The following is a 15336-nucleotide window of genomic DNA, read 5'->3' as shown; positions in this document are numbered from 1 at the left end:
ATTTTAAGTGCTCACTCATTATATTCCACTGTAAATAATTATTTTAATATTTTTTTTCTCCAACTACTATATGATTTCTGTCACGAAGCTAGTTAATAAGACAAGTTAACTTCTAACTTAAAAAACTAGCTTATTATTAAATTAGAAGTGTGTAATAAATTTTCTGTTAAATGTAAAATGATATAATTATATAAATTTTAGTATATAAATGAAATTTATATTTTGTTTTGAAAAAAAATATTATTATGTAATTATAATTTAATTTTTTAAAATAACTAAGTTATTAAACCCTTTAATACTTCTATTTATTTTTTAAAATTTGTATTTTTTTTATTTGAAAAATAAGTTTATTCAAATAAGTAGATTTAATGAATATTAATTAAATTAAACTTTTATTTATTTTTATAAATTTTTTATTTCTCAACTTAAATTTTATTTTAACATTGATATTTTTATTGTATGTAATTTTTACATAACATCATATAACTAAACATTAGTTACTTCAATTTTTAATGTTAAATATTTTTAATTTGAACTGCATAAAAAATTAAAACAAATCTGATAAATATTAAAAGTTGTACAATAATTAATTGTTTCTAAAAAATTGAATACATAACAATAAGTAAAAAAATAAGAATAAAAAATGATTGTATTAAATATTAAGTTCAATAAATATAAGTTAAAAATAAGATGAAGTAAGTTACAATTGACTATAAACTAGAAACTCCTAAGATATATTAATTTAAGACAATTTATATATTTATGCTGACAAAACTAACTTGCAAACTAATAAAATAAACTAATAGTTACTTTATTAGTATGACCAAAGATATAAAGTTTTTAATAGTTTTTTAAAGAGAGTATTCCCCCACAAACAAGAGGTTTTAAGACGAATAAGAATTGGATAAATAGAGCAAGAAAAACTGTAAATGCACTGCCCGATTTCAATAACAATGAATGTATATATACATATTAAATAATTATTAATTATTAATAGTAGTATTAATTATTAACATTAATTATTGGTCATTAAAATTAATGAATAATGAATGATGCATGTTTTAATGTGTAGAACGGTCGTGTTGCTTCACAATCGTTAATAAAACAAGCATAAATGAACATTGTTCCTTCATATACCTTAACAAGTGGCTATTTACAAGTTACTACAACCCTAAGATATGTTCGGTTATGGCTTCAAGCAAATAATAGTAACAATTGAGTGAACTATTTAACAACATACACTTTTTCTTGTGTTATGGTCAAAACTAAGTGGGCCTTGACATAGGGGTTAATTGGGTTTGAACTTGGAATGTTTGATACAAATGTGAGAACTTCTTTAACCTACAATAGCCCAATAACCAAAATATATAAACTATTTTAACAACCAAACTAGAACTATAAGAATCCTCATCAATAGTAAATCAATCAAAATATTCAAGCCACACAAAATGTAATATAATGTATTACCATAAGGATAAGGGCAATTAGGAAATGTTGTTTAATAAAATGGGGAATTACCCATTCTCTCACTATCTGTTAGACCTAATTTCATCATCATCATCCATCACTTAGAAGGAGTCTTGTAATACATTCTATTCACCAACAACTACTACTCACAAACTCATACCAAACAAAAAATAGAGGATATATATAAATATATATATATATATATATAATATAAATAATAAATAATATAAAAGAAAAAAAAACTATCAACATTATTACCAAAAAACCCGATAGGCCATTGCATGAATTTCATAATTACTTTTAAATAGTTACACAACAAGACAATCTCGCTATAGAATATCGATTTGCCCTAATTTAATTTCTGAAAACGTGTGTTAGGGAAAAGGATTAACCGCTTATAAGCGGTAAGAACTGCGGTGACCGGGAAATGAAGGTCAAATTTTACTACCGCCACGCCACCCTTATTTTCTCTTGTTCTTATATCACATCGTTAACTCTCTTTGGTTCTCTCTTTTATTTTCTCGTTGTCTCTTCTTTCTCTCGCTCTGTTTGCCCAGAAAATCAGAGAGAAAAAATAATCTTTTTTGAAATTCAAACTGAGAGAGAAAAAAAAGAGAAACTTCTCCTTGAAAAACCATGCTGTTCTCTTCACCACTTCAACGTTGACGCTTTCTGAGGAATCACAGGCTCCAGGAAAAAAGCTTTGTTACAAAGCATTTTCGCTATTTATCTTTTTTTTTTTTCTCTTTCGATTTTCTATCTTTTTTCTCGGGACTTCGCACTTCGGAGACTTGGCGATCACTCTGTAAATTTCGGTTTCCTTCGCTCTAATTCATCATCACGTTGCTTTACATTGAAGTAATGCGAATTTTGCTTGCGATTCTCTTTTTATTTCAGGATTTGGCTCCTCTGAGGTGATCTCTTCGCGAAGGTAGCGGTTAGGATTCTCGCTTCGCGTTGATTCTTCGCGGTTAGATCTGAAGTTTACTAATTACTCTTGTTTGAATGAGAAGCCTGAGGTTCTGGAATTTTGAATTCTTTCGGAGTTTGGAAATATGATTTGAAGTTGAAGAGGGAGAGTGTGCTGTTTCTACGCTTTGTTGTTGAAGATGAAGAGGTCTAGAGATGAAGTTTTCACGAGTTGTTCTCAACTCAAACGGCCTGTGGTGTCTGCTCGAGGAGAAGCGTAAGATTTTTTTTTTTGTCTTCAATTTTTGTTAGACTGTGCTCGTGTTTTGATTTTGTTATTTTTCGTGCTTAATGAAGCGTTTGTATCTTCAATCGAGTGGTGAGGCTTTTCATTTTTCGGTGCGGTGAAATTTTGTGTTTTCGTCTTCTTATGTGAAGTCGAAGGAGTTTCAATAGTTGTTCTGCTTTGTAATCTGTTTTTGCAGGTTTAGGCTTTTGTGAAGCGTGTAGTTTTGTTTTCGTTGGATTGTTTGACGTTGTGAAATGAGATCGGATGTTTCTTGTCTGCGATAATGTTTGAATCGTTCTCATCATTAGTTGATTTTTAGGTTTTATTTGTGGCTTGAGTTACTGTTCTAAAAATTTTATGAAATTTTTTGAATGAAGGTCCGGGCAACCGCAGATGGCAAACGGAGGTGCTCAGAAATTGACAACTAATGATGCCCTAGCATATCTTAAAGCAGTAAAGGATATATTTCAAGATAAGAGGGACAAGTATGATGACTTTTTGGAGGTTATGAAAGATTTCAAGGCTCAAAGGTTTGATCATGTTGTAACATATTCTTTGTCCACCTCGCCTTCTGCTCAATTATTTGTTTTTTGTTTATATTGGGAGAGAGGATCTTGGTTTTGTTAGTGGAAATTGAGTTTTTTTTCCTTTGGATGCATTGTAGAATTGATACCGCAGGTGTCATTGCAAGAGTGAAGGAACTGTTTAAAGGCCATAGAGATCTTATATTAGGATTTAACACCTTCTTGCCTAAGGGGTATGAAATCACGCTTCCATCAGAGGATGAACAACCTGCTCCAAAGAAACCTGTTGAATTTGAAGAAGCTATAAATTTTGTGAACAAGATAAAGGTAAGTGCATGGTTGAGACTAATTAATTTTTCCTCTACTGATTTTATTTTCAACCAATGGATTGTTTTGCTTTTGAGCCTGATGTATTCTTTTCATGCAGACTCGTTTTCAAGGCGATGATCATGTGTACAAATCATTTCTTGACATATTGAATATGTACAGAAAGGAAAACAAGTCTATTACCGAGGTCTACCAGGAGGTATGTGTGTCTGCCTATGTTATGTGTTGTTATGCTATTGTCTGTAAATATGTTATGTTATCCCTTTTCTTTTCTTTATTTCCTCTGGTAATATTAATATTTCCTTTGATTCTCATTTTAATCATTTGTATTTCTTCAGGTTGCTGCTATTTTCCAGGACCACCCTGATCTTCTTGACGAGTTTACTCATTTTCTTCCAGACGCTTCTGCAGCTGCCTCTACTCATTATGCTTCTGCTCGTAATTCTATTCTTCGTGATAGGAGCTCAATGCCAACAGTACGCCCAATGCATGTTGAAAAGGTTTGTCTCGAATTCTTATGCCCCTCTTTGTTGTTGAAGGCATACCTAAGGTGAGGTGCCAGAAGGGGTCAGCAAACCTTTTGCACATTGAAGTGCTGCTCCTTCCGTGAGGTGCTTGCCTCTGGTGCATTTATGGTTCCAGTGAGGCACACACTTAATATATTACTCATAACTGAAAATAAATCTAAAATGCCAGCCATCTATTTTGCTAACTAGGACGTTAAATTGGGTAAAAGAGTTATGATGGAAAAAAAATCAACACTTGTTGATGTTTGGGACTCTTGTCAGCTGACTAGGGCTTGTAAAGTGAACATCTAAATCATTTGTTTTTTACTGAATATGTTATGCCTAATAGTCAGTCTTTGATGATTTGAGAGCCCACCTTTTGTCTTTGATGACCTTTGTGGCTTTGTACCTATGAGTTTTATAGTTGCTCATCAAGATAACATTCTACTCATCTGCATGCCAGCGAGAAAGGACCATGGTTTCACATGGGGATCATGACCCCAGTGGTGATCGTCCTGACCTAGATCACGACAGAGGTTTGTTAAGGATAGAAAAGGAGAGGAGACGTGTGGATAAGGAAAAGGAACGCAGAGAAGATAGAGACAAGAGAGAACGTGAAAAGGATGATAGAGATTATGAGCATGATAGGGAGCGATTTCCTCACAAACGGAATCGTAAGGTTGAAGACTCTGGAGCTGAACCATTGCTTGATGCAGATGAAAATTTTGTTATGCGTCCTATGTCATCCACTTGTGATGATAAAAATTCTCTGAAAAGTGAGTATGTCATTACTTTTGATCTTGAATTTACCAACTTATTTTTGTATATCTTTACCTTTTATGTAAATAATCTATGATTCACTAATTATGGAACGTGCTTTGTTGTTTAATCAGGTAAGAAATAAATCAACGAAAAAAATCCAAAAAACATGCAAACTTAACAGTTAATTAATGGATGCTAAAAGTTGTCATCACTTTTCTGTCTCATACAATGCTAAAATATTAAAATGGAAAAAATATTATTCCTTTTTGGTGATAGAATTATCCGTAATGAAAAAGTGCTTTGAATTTTATATTTATTATCCAGGGTAGTAAGCATTTTCCTTGGTTTATATACAAGGAAAATCCTAATTTATTCCAAATTTGTTTTTGTACTTTAAACTCATCCTTTCCTTTTGTGGTTTGTTATGTATCTTAAATTTTGTCATTTTAGGTATGTACAGTCAAGAGTTAGCTTTCTGCGAAAAAGTCAAAGAAAAATTACGAAATCCTGATGACTACCAGGAATTTTTGAAGTGCTTACATATTTACAGCAGGGAAATAATTACCCGACAAGAGTTGCAGTCATTGGTATGGTTTGCATATTTATTTTTATTAGATACTTGATTTTAATGTTAAGATTCTGTCCAGATGGGTGATTTTAATTTGTCAATCTATGTTGTTTTGGCTGGCAATGAACATTGATTGACCTTAATTCCTTATAAATTTTGGTGTATTGTGAACTATCAATTGGATTATATTATTCTTGCTTAAACTGGAGAGTTTATTTACATGAAAGGAGTGGTGTGTTGTAAACTATGATTTTGGAGAATAAAGTTGGACCAGGCAAAATTTGGTTTGGGCCAGGGGGACAAAAAACTCAAGGGATAATGAAGTCCCGTGACTGATAGAATAAAAAAATTGAAGGAATAATCAAATTCCATGCAATAAATGTAAATACTATTAAGGAAATATGTTGAAGGAAGACCATTTTGAGCAGAATGTTGGAGTAGCTATGAAGGAAAGGACTTCAATGACTTTGAAGAAGTTTACAACGACAGTGAAAAATCTTTATAATTAGTTTCAATTTGCCTTAGTTAGTTTATCTTTATAATTATAACTGAGAGAGATGTTTGGTACCATTGTGCAAGATTGCTTTCTGATTTGGTGAGTGAAGTCAAGTAGCTTCAGAAGGAGCAGCTGGACTGGATAAACACCTTCCTCAAAAGTCCACAAAATTGGGGATTTCTGGATTTGGGATTGAGACTGTAATTGTTTGACACGAATTGGGCCAAAGGCTACTGTTCCTGTCTTGTAATTGTAACTGTAATGTAAATCTTGGGCTGTCAGTCAAATATTCAAATCCTCTGGCCCACAATGCAGTTATTAATCTTTCTTGCTAGATATGGGATGACCCACCTGGCTTGGGGCCAGACCAAATTTATTTTGAGTCTGTAAAATATGGCTGGGCCACACAGCTAATTGCAAGACAACATGAACTGTTAGAGTTAGCTTCCAATCACAATGTTTACATTAGATGCAATTGCTGTAGAATAAATTATGGTCATGTTATTTATGAAGTGAATAGTTGCTTTGGATGTAGTTTTAGTCTTTGGCCATTTATTCTTGACGGAGTTGGCAGACTGTTCCTTCCAAATCCTCTTTTTGTAAACTTGTCTATCTAGAAGTGCATTAAAATGAATTTTGGGCATTAAAGTATATATATTGTCAATGCTGCAGCTTGAACTTCAATAATTTGCTAAACTATGTTAACTGAATTTGTTTATGAAAAACTATAATAGACTAGTTCACTGATATCTTTCTGGAACTTCATTCCTCTCTCCTGAAAACTTGTATGAATAGAATATGATGTTAAAACATGAAGATAAATGGATTTTTCTCTTGGTCAATACGAGAACCAGCTCGACCTGCTTTCACTGTATTTCATACTGTAATATATATATTTCCCTGAATGTGTAGTCCTTATGCAATGCTATATGATTGACTCTTGGTCACTTTATTCTTCCAGGTGGGTGATTTACTGGGAAAGTATCCAGATCTTATGGAGGGCTTTAATGAATTTTTGCTACAATCTGAAAAAAATGGTATCATTCAAACTAATAATTTATTACTTTCCATGAAGTTAAATTTATAATTTATGTCTAATCATATCCTATGGTACAGATGGTGGATTCCTTGCTGGTGTTATGAATAAAAGTAAGATGTTTCAGTTTTCTGATATATGCTGCCCTTTTTAGTTTTATGTGAAATTACATGGGTTCACATGAACATTTGCAGTTTTATTGTCTGATCCCAAAATTTTCTCTTTTGTGTTTGTTAGAGTCCTTATGGAATGATGGACATGGACTGAAACAAATGAAGGGTGAAGACAGGGAAAGAGAACGGGATCGAGATAGAGACCGATATAGGGATGATGGGATGAAAGAAAGGGACCGTGAGTTCCGTGAACGGGATAAATCTACTGTGATTGCCAACAAGGATGTTTTAGGTTCTAAGATGTCTCTATATCCCAGCAAGGATAAGTATTTATCAAAACCTATAAATGAGCTGGACCTTTCTAACTGCGACCAGTGTACTCCTAGTTACCGGCTCTTACCAAAAAATGTATAGTTCTTTTATTTGTCTCTTTGTATGTTATCTTTTCTAATGGATTCTCTGAGATTCTCTTGCTGATTGTTTTGCATGTGTATTGTCTGTCCTTATGCAGTACCCAATACCTATAGCTAGCCAGAAAACAGAACTTGGTGCTGAAGTGTTGAATGATCACTGGGTGTCTGTCACTTCAGGAAGTGAGGATTACTCCTTCAAACATATGCGCAAAAATCAGTATGAAGAGAGCTTGTTTAGATGCGAAGATGACAGGTAAGAGCTTTCCAGTGATGTTTAAGTACATTTTAAAATACCTGTTTCGTTGATTAATCTTCTATGGCTGATCACTGTCACAGATGCCATATTATTGTAGTTTTTGTTTTTGCTATCATTGGGTTAATTAAAACATGATTTTTGTAAGTCGTCTATCACTTGCACTGCTGATATTATGTTAACTGCTATGGCAGGTTTGAACTTGACATGTTGTTAGAGTCTGTGAATGTGACAACCAAACGAGTAGAAGAGCTGTTAGACAAGATCAATAATAATACAATTAAAGGAGATATCCCAATTCGTATTGAGGAGCACTTAACAGGTATGTAGTCTTTTCAATTAATCAGGGGAATTGCTTAAAGCAGATATGCAGTGTGAAGTAATTTCTTGAATGTTTCCATATTTTGATGTAATTTTTCCTGTATGTTGTTTTAGCTATAAATCTTAGGTGTATCGAAAGATTATATGGTGATCATGGGCTTGATGTGATGGAAGTGTTAAGGAAAAATGCACCTCTAGCTTTGCCAGTGATATTAACACGCTTGAAGCAGAAACAGGAAGAATGGGCGAGGTGCCGTGCTGATTTTAGTAAAGTTTGGGCTGAAATATATGCGAAGAACTATCACAAATCTCTTGATCATCGTAGCTTCTACTTTAAGCAGCAAGATACGAAAAGCCTGAGCACCAAAGGTAATAAATAACGTTTCATTTCAATTATGTTGAATTCTCGAATCTCTTAATGTTAGAATATTCTGTTATGTATGCAAATTTTTAATTATGAGATAATAATTTTGTTGATGTCAATCTAACACTATAGTGCTGTTGCACCGTGGGCCTTTCAGCTTTGGGCCACTCTGTTAAAGTCCATCATGTCACTGCTTGCTGTTGTGCCTGTAATGGCACAAATCACAGCCATATTTGGGCTATTTGTTGCATTATCATGCCCAACTTTGATAATGGTTGAAAGCCCTTGTTTAGCCATACAATACAATACTTCGCCATTTAAGGCTTATTTTGGGGGGCAATTTGTGAGTTTTCTTCCTTATTTGGGGTTTTAAATTGAAACCTATTGTATAACATTGAGTGCTCTTGTGTCTGTGAAGCACAGCCTACTATTCTCTGGTGCCATCTCCATCCATTTCTTACATTTTCTGGCACTTTCCTAGTATTTCCCATATAGTGCATTTGGATTGATTTTTTTTACTTCATATTAAGTGATCAAAACAAACCGTTCTTTGTCTGAAGTCTAGACACCATGTAAAACAAAATCAATGGTATGCGATTACTTGAATGCAGTAAAATTTTCAGTACATGTTGGTGGTAATGATACAGCAATTCTTTCCATTTTCTTGACACCTTTCTATTTTCTTGACACATTTCTTTTATCAAACATTTTACAGCCTTGCTGGCAGAAATAAAAGAAATCAGTGAAAAGAAACGCAAAGAAGATGATGTTCTTCTTGCTATTGCTGCTGGAAACAGATGGCCAATTCTACCAAACTTGGAGTTTAAGTATTCTGATCTAGATATTCATGAAGATTTGTATCAACTCATAAAATATTCCTGTGGTGAAATTTGCACAACCGAACACGTGGATAAAGTTATGAAGGTTTGGACAACATTTTTAGAGCCCATGCTTTGTGTTCCTTCTCGGCCCCAGGGTGCAGAGGATACAGAAGATGTTATCAAGACTAAGAATAGTAATGTCAAGAATGGCACTGCAAGTGTTGCTGAAAGTGATGGTAGCCCTATTGTGGGTGCTACCAGCATGAATCCAAAGCATATAAATGTTTCCAGAAATGGGGATGGTTGTATGCCAGAGCCAGTAGACCAATCAACTTCTAGTAAAGCATGGCAATCAAATGGTGATAGTGGGGTTAGAGAGGATAGGTATCTTGATGACCGTGCAATGCGTAAAACTGAAACTTTGGCAAGTAATTCACAGCATGGTAAAATGAATAATATTGCTTTCCCACCTAATGAACTATCAGGATTTAATAATAAGCAAGACCAGTCCAGTGAAAGGTTAGTGAATGCAAATGTCTCACCCGCATCTGGAATGGAGCAAAGCAATGGAAGAACTAACATAGATAATTTGTCAGGTTAGCAACTTCAACAACGATGCTATGTTACCCTTCCATTAATTGAATGTAATCTGTCACTAATTTTTCTCATAAATTACAATCTTCAACTGTTACTTTTTGACAATGTATGGAACTGAGATGCATTTTTTGTACAAGGACTAATTGCCACTCCAACTAGACCTGTTAATGCTTCTGCTGGGGTAGGACCTGATATACCACCTTTAGAGGTACGGATTAACTCGGTACAGCTTATGTCAGTCTCAATTTAAATTTTGCTTGTTCTACACTCATCATCAGGATACATTTTGAGTTTCTATCAATAAACTAACATACCCTGGTGCTAGAGACTTCTTGCTTTGTGAATGTAAGTGTGGGTCACTGTTTGCAGTCTTCCCCTTGCATTTGCAAAGAGTCTGTTTCAGGATTGGTATCCATGACTGACTGGTCACCCTCTTTGTTTTGCTGTTACTATGAAGGAATGTTTTTGCACTGTCTGTAAACCAATTGATGCCATGACACCTTCTGAAAAAAATGGTTAAAATACTTTCTAATGCAAGTGAAACATCTTTACTACTCCAATGATGCGACAACTGTTTCTGATATCATATAATTGTTCTGAGTAAGCATGTCTTCAGATCTAGTTAAAATGGCAGCATTGATATAATAGAAGTTATATTGTGGACTTGAAAGGGTATATGACTGACATTACTCACTGTCATTAGCATCAACGCCAATTGCCTTAGAAATCTTGAACCATTATATTGCAAACCAGATTTGTAGTAGGTGGAATTTTCTCTCCTATACTTTGGTTTGTCCTTTTAAAACTAGTAATTCTGTGACATTGTTGCTCATAATGTTTTAATTTTTATATACCAGGCATCATTCTGAATAATTTGGTGATTTTTTGTTTCTCTTTCATGGCTTAGGGTGGTGATTCTGCAAGACCGGGTACATCCTCAAATGGGGCCATCACTGGAGGCACCAAAGTCCTCCGATATCAAGAGGAATCAGTTCGACCCTTCAAAAGTGAAAGAGAAGAGGGTGAGTTATCTCCTAATGGAGACGTTGAAGAAGATAACTTTGAAGTTTATGGAGGTAATGGTTTGGATGCAGTGCATAAAGAAAAGGATGGTGGTATGAGTCGGCAATATCAAGATAGACATGGGGATGATGTTTGTGGTGAAACAAGAGGAGAAAACGATGTTGATGCTGATGATGAAGGTGAAGAAAGTCCTCACAGGTCATCAGAGGACAGTGAAAATGCATCTGAAAATGTTGATGTTTCTGGAAGCGAGTCTGCTGATGGTGAGGAATGTTCTCGAGAAGAGCATGAGGATGGGGAACATGATCACAAGGCTGAGAGTGAAGGTGAAGCTGAAGGAATAGCTGATGCTCATGACGTTGAAGGAGATGGAATGTCATTGCCATATTCTGAACGCTTTCTCCTAACTGTGAATCCACTAGCAAAGTATGTTCCTCCAATGTTACATGAGAAGGACAGGAATTCAAGAGTTTTCTATGGAAATGATTCCTTTTATGTGCTTTTTAGACTTCATCAGGTACAAAATATCTATTTAAAAATACACCCTCTCATTTTCATTACCTACACTGATGATCTCTTCAGTTTCAGCTGTACAAAACACCAAAGTTAATTTTTCATTTAGCATTATTATTACTCTCTGATATTCTATTATTCACAAGAAATTAAGAATAATTTGTCAGAAATGTACCATCTAAACTCTCTTATAGACTGGTTTTTGCTTCTCTGTTTTTTTTTTGTTTAATTCTTGCTACTATTGGGTATCTGTTACTAGTAGATTCATTTGAAAAAGTTTGAGTGGGGCCAGATGACTCTCTGGAAAGGGGTTGTTTGTACTAATTGAAATTTGAGGCAGTGAGAGGAACCTTTTATGTATGTTATGAAAAGCTGGTTGCGTGTGAATCTTGGGTTCAGTGCATATGGGTATGGTTTTGGACAAAATAGATGTTTTTTAGTTTATTAGATATTCATTTTTTAGTATTTCCTTTTATTAAACTGAAATTGTATGCATATCTTTTCATTTTGTAATATTTCGTCTTATTTGTCTGACAGACATTGTATGAGAGGATACAATCAGCGAAGATTAACTCATCATCTGCTGATAGGAAGTGGAAGGCTTCGAGTGATACAAGCTCCACTGATCAATATGACAGGTGATAGACCTATGAAATGTATTATATTACAAATTACAATTTTTAAATATATGTGTGAATATCTATCTATGCAAAGACTGATGTGTCTCCTTTATGCTATAGATTCATGAATGCCCTTTACAGTTTGCTGGATGGTTCTTCTGATAATACAAAATTTGAGGATGATTGTCGAGCTATAGTTGGAATTCAGTCATATGTCTTATTCACATTAGACAAGCTGATATATAAACTTGTTAAACAGGTCACATACATAATTTCCTCTTTTTGTCGTTTGCACAGCTTACTATCTTTCCTACCATTAAAAGATATCTTATTTTATTTCAGCTTCAAGCTGTTGCTGCTGATGAGATGGATAGTAAGCTTCTACAACTATATGCATATGAGAAATCAAGAAAACCTGAAAAATTTGTCGACATAGTTTATCATGAAAATGCCCGAGTTCTTCTCCATGATGAGAATATATATCGCGTTGAATTTGTAAGCTTTTATTTTGCCTTCTTTTCTACACAAGTCTGCTCCTGAGTGAAGTTTTAAATAGTGTTACTAGTTCTGTAGCGGTAACCTAGTTAATTCCGTTGCAGTCACCTGGACCAACGAAACTGTCTGTTCAACTGATGGACTCTGGACATGATAAACCTGAAGTGACTGCCGTTTCAATGGACCCAAATTTTTCAACCTATCTACTCAATGACTTCCTGTCTGTCGTCCCTGACAAAAAAGAGAAGTCAGGGATTTTCTTGAAGAGGTATTTGATTAGTCAGTAGAATTATTAGTGTAATTGCATACTCGTGTTTACTTTTGTAAATTTATTTTATTTTATTTATATTGTCAGGAACAAACGTAGATATGCTGGCAGTGATGAATTTTCAAGCCAGGCTATGGAAGGACTACAAATTATTAATGGTCTGGAGTGCAAGATAGCTTGCAGTTCATCGAAGGTATTAATATAATAAGATTTCATAGTTGGTTTTACCCATTTTATTATAGAGTATGATACCTATTGGATTGTGTTCCCGAATTTCCAGCCTTACATGTTCTCCTTGGAACCTGTTTGTCAGGTCTCTTACGTTTTAGATACTGAAGATTTTTTGTATCGGGTGAGAAGGAAACGAAGAATCTTGCATCCAAAGAGTTCAGGCACCCATGAACAGGCACAGTCCTCAAACATTCGTTCAAGAAGAGTACAACGATTCCGCAACTTGTTTTCCATTACATGAATTGTCCATTTTGAGCTGGGCATGGTATGCAAAATTCTACATATTGCTACATATATTATATTGCATGTGTCATGCTTTCAAACAGATGCAGAACTAATACTTCCATCCGATATCAATTGTTATGATTAATATCTCTTACTATCAATATAATGAAATGCAGCTAAAAGTTTGTCAGTCTTTTGTTCTTTTCTAGTTAGTGGGAATATGCAATAAACAAAAAATCTGATTGGTAATTGTTGTCTGTTTGTCCTTTTCAGTAAAACTTGTCAAATGTCATTCGCAGAGGCGCATGAAAACGGCACCCTATACAAGAAGTTGCTCTAGGGATGCTTATCAGAAATAATTTTTTCAAATTTTTTCTGAGCAACCTAATAAATCTTACAGAATGGGGGCGCGGCATTGAGAGGAGATTGTTGTATACTGTAATCTGATGGCTAATGATGGCTCACAATAATGTAAATAAAGGTAATTTGTGATGTAACTAGAGGACCTTTTATTTCATTCATCAATATTTTTGTTTATTTAGGTTTTATTTTCCCTTTCACTTTAGCTGCTACAAATATTGAGGTTATTGATCATGGAACATTCGGTGGCTGCAATTGGCCTGCCGTTTCAAATACAAAGTGTAGACTGAGAGTCTGCCCACATCCTTTTTCTTTTTGTTTCTCTTTTGGTATCATTTTAGCATGGAAATGCTATGCGCTCTCAGATGTACATCGGACACTAAAGTAAAATCAGAAGAATGTAGCATACTGAGGGTATTTTTGCTTGTCTTGAAAGCTACTTATAATAGGGAGAGGCCGGTGGAATGATGAATTGAATTGGGCAACTTGACTAAAAGAGTATTCTTTTTGGGGAAAAAAATGGTATATTTGGACTTTTTGGTAGTTAATATGGCTAGAAGGATACAAGATAGACTTTGAGTTGCACTATGAAAGGAGCTCAAAAGGAAATAAATTGTACTGTAGAAGTTTCATCATTTGTTAGAAGCGTGTGTGATGGTGCAATGGAAGAATTGCAATTCATATACTTGTTTTTCTTAACATATTTATATTATTCTTTTTAAACAAACTATTTTGTCTCAGTTATATATTATTTAAGGGATGTTAAATGGATGTTTTATGAACTTGTGTAATGATAATTTCTCTGGTAAAAAAAGCCTTATAAAAAGGGTTATTCTCCTTGCACCATATCAATTTAGATCTGCATCCAACTCACTGACACGAAATGTCCGTTGTTTTTAATGATTTAAAATTTTTGTCTCTCGGATATTTATAATTTTTGTCTCCCGGATATTTAAATTCATAAGTCAAATTAGACTTCCACTAATATGACTTTGGATTTCACGATTTGAAAGTTTACCTGGATTTGAATATTAAGATCGGTAAACAAATATAAATATATCAATTATTCTGGATATGTCATAACTTAGGATATAATCATGGATTTTGAAATCTATGGAGGATAAAAAGGCAATTGAAGCAGTACCATTATGAAATAAGTTATAGGCAATTGAAGCAGTACCATTATGAAATACGTTATGCCTGTCGCTTCTGCTTTTCCACTCAAATCACGGCTTTCTCTCTTTGCTTTTTTTCAATTGAAGGATGAAACACAACAGTAAAATTATATTTTATTTTAAATTATATTTTATATTTTATTTTCTTATGGTGACTATTCAGTCAAGTTACTCAAGAAGTAAACACTTTCACAAAAATTCGTAATAAATATTAGATAGATATCTTTAATAAATATTCATGGAAAAATGTATCATGGTATCTAGCTCGTAGATATCTGCTACTCGTTAGTTAGTGTTAGTAAATTTTTCTATTTGCATATTTTAAAAAATCAAGTTTTTAAAATAAAATTATTGATGAAGAATTTTAATCATTAAAATTTGATTTTATATGTTTATATATTTTTTATTTAGACTCATAAAACTGAAGTTGCTTGTTTAGAAAATTGATTTTTAAAACTTAGTGGAAGAATCTATTTAAATTTATTTTTTAGAAAGATCGAATTTAGTTTGCACTAATATTTTATTATGCAATTTTATTTGAAATATACAATTTTTTTAATTATTTTTAAAAAATTTATTTAAAATAAAAAAAATTATGTGTAGCAGGATAGGTAATAGTGCATATTTTTTTAAATGGGTCAAAAAAATTACTCGTACCCA

At 33.6% G+C, this 15336-nt stretch overlaps 1 protein-coding gene across 1 annotated transcript; it reads left to right on the top strand.

Moving 5' to 3' along the window:
• Positions 1-1940: 1940 nt before the first annotated feature.
• LOC137810689 (paired amphipathic helix protein Sin3-like 4) lies at positions 1941-13813 on the top strand. The gene is made up of 25 exons (XM_068612079.2): positions 1941-2272; positions 2365-2398; positions 2481-2653; positions 3043-3195; positions 3330-3516; positions 3617-3715; positions 3855-4016; positions 4486-4798; positions 5235-5371; positions 6810-6885; positions 6965-6997; positions 7122-7405; positions 7509-7663; positions 7858-7985; positions 8099-8353; positions 9064-9765; positions 9904-9974; positions 10674-11306; positions 11840-11940; positions 12043-12181; positions 12265-12417; positions 12522-12685; positions 12773-12878; positions 12999-13181; positions 13415-13813. The coding sequence occupies exons 3-24, from the start codon at positions 2577-2579 to the stop codon at positions 13155-13157; spliced, it is 4287 nt and encodes a 1428-aa protein (XP_068468180.1). The 5' UTR covers positions 1941-2272; positions 2365-2398; positions 2481-2576; the 3' UTR covers positions 13158-13181; positions 13415-13813.
• The last annotated feature ends 1523 nt before the right edge of the window (positions 13814-15336 follow it).

This window comes from Phaseolus vulgaris, chromosome 2 (assembly GCF_051622355.1).
Source record: "Phaseolus vulgaris cultivar YP4 chromosome 2, ASM5162235v1, whole genome shotgun sequence".
In the NCBI taxonomy this organism is placed as follows: Eukaryota; Viridiplantae; Streptophyta; class Magnoliopsida; order Fabales; family Fabaceae; genus Phaseolus; species Phaseolus vulgaris.
Note: the sequence above shows the minus strand (reverse complement) of the source record. Positions and strands in the feature narration are given on the sequence as shown.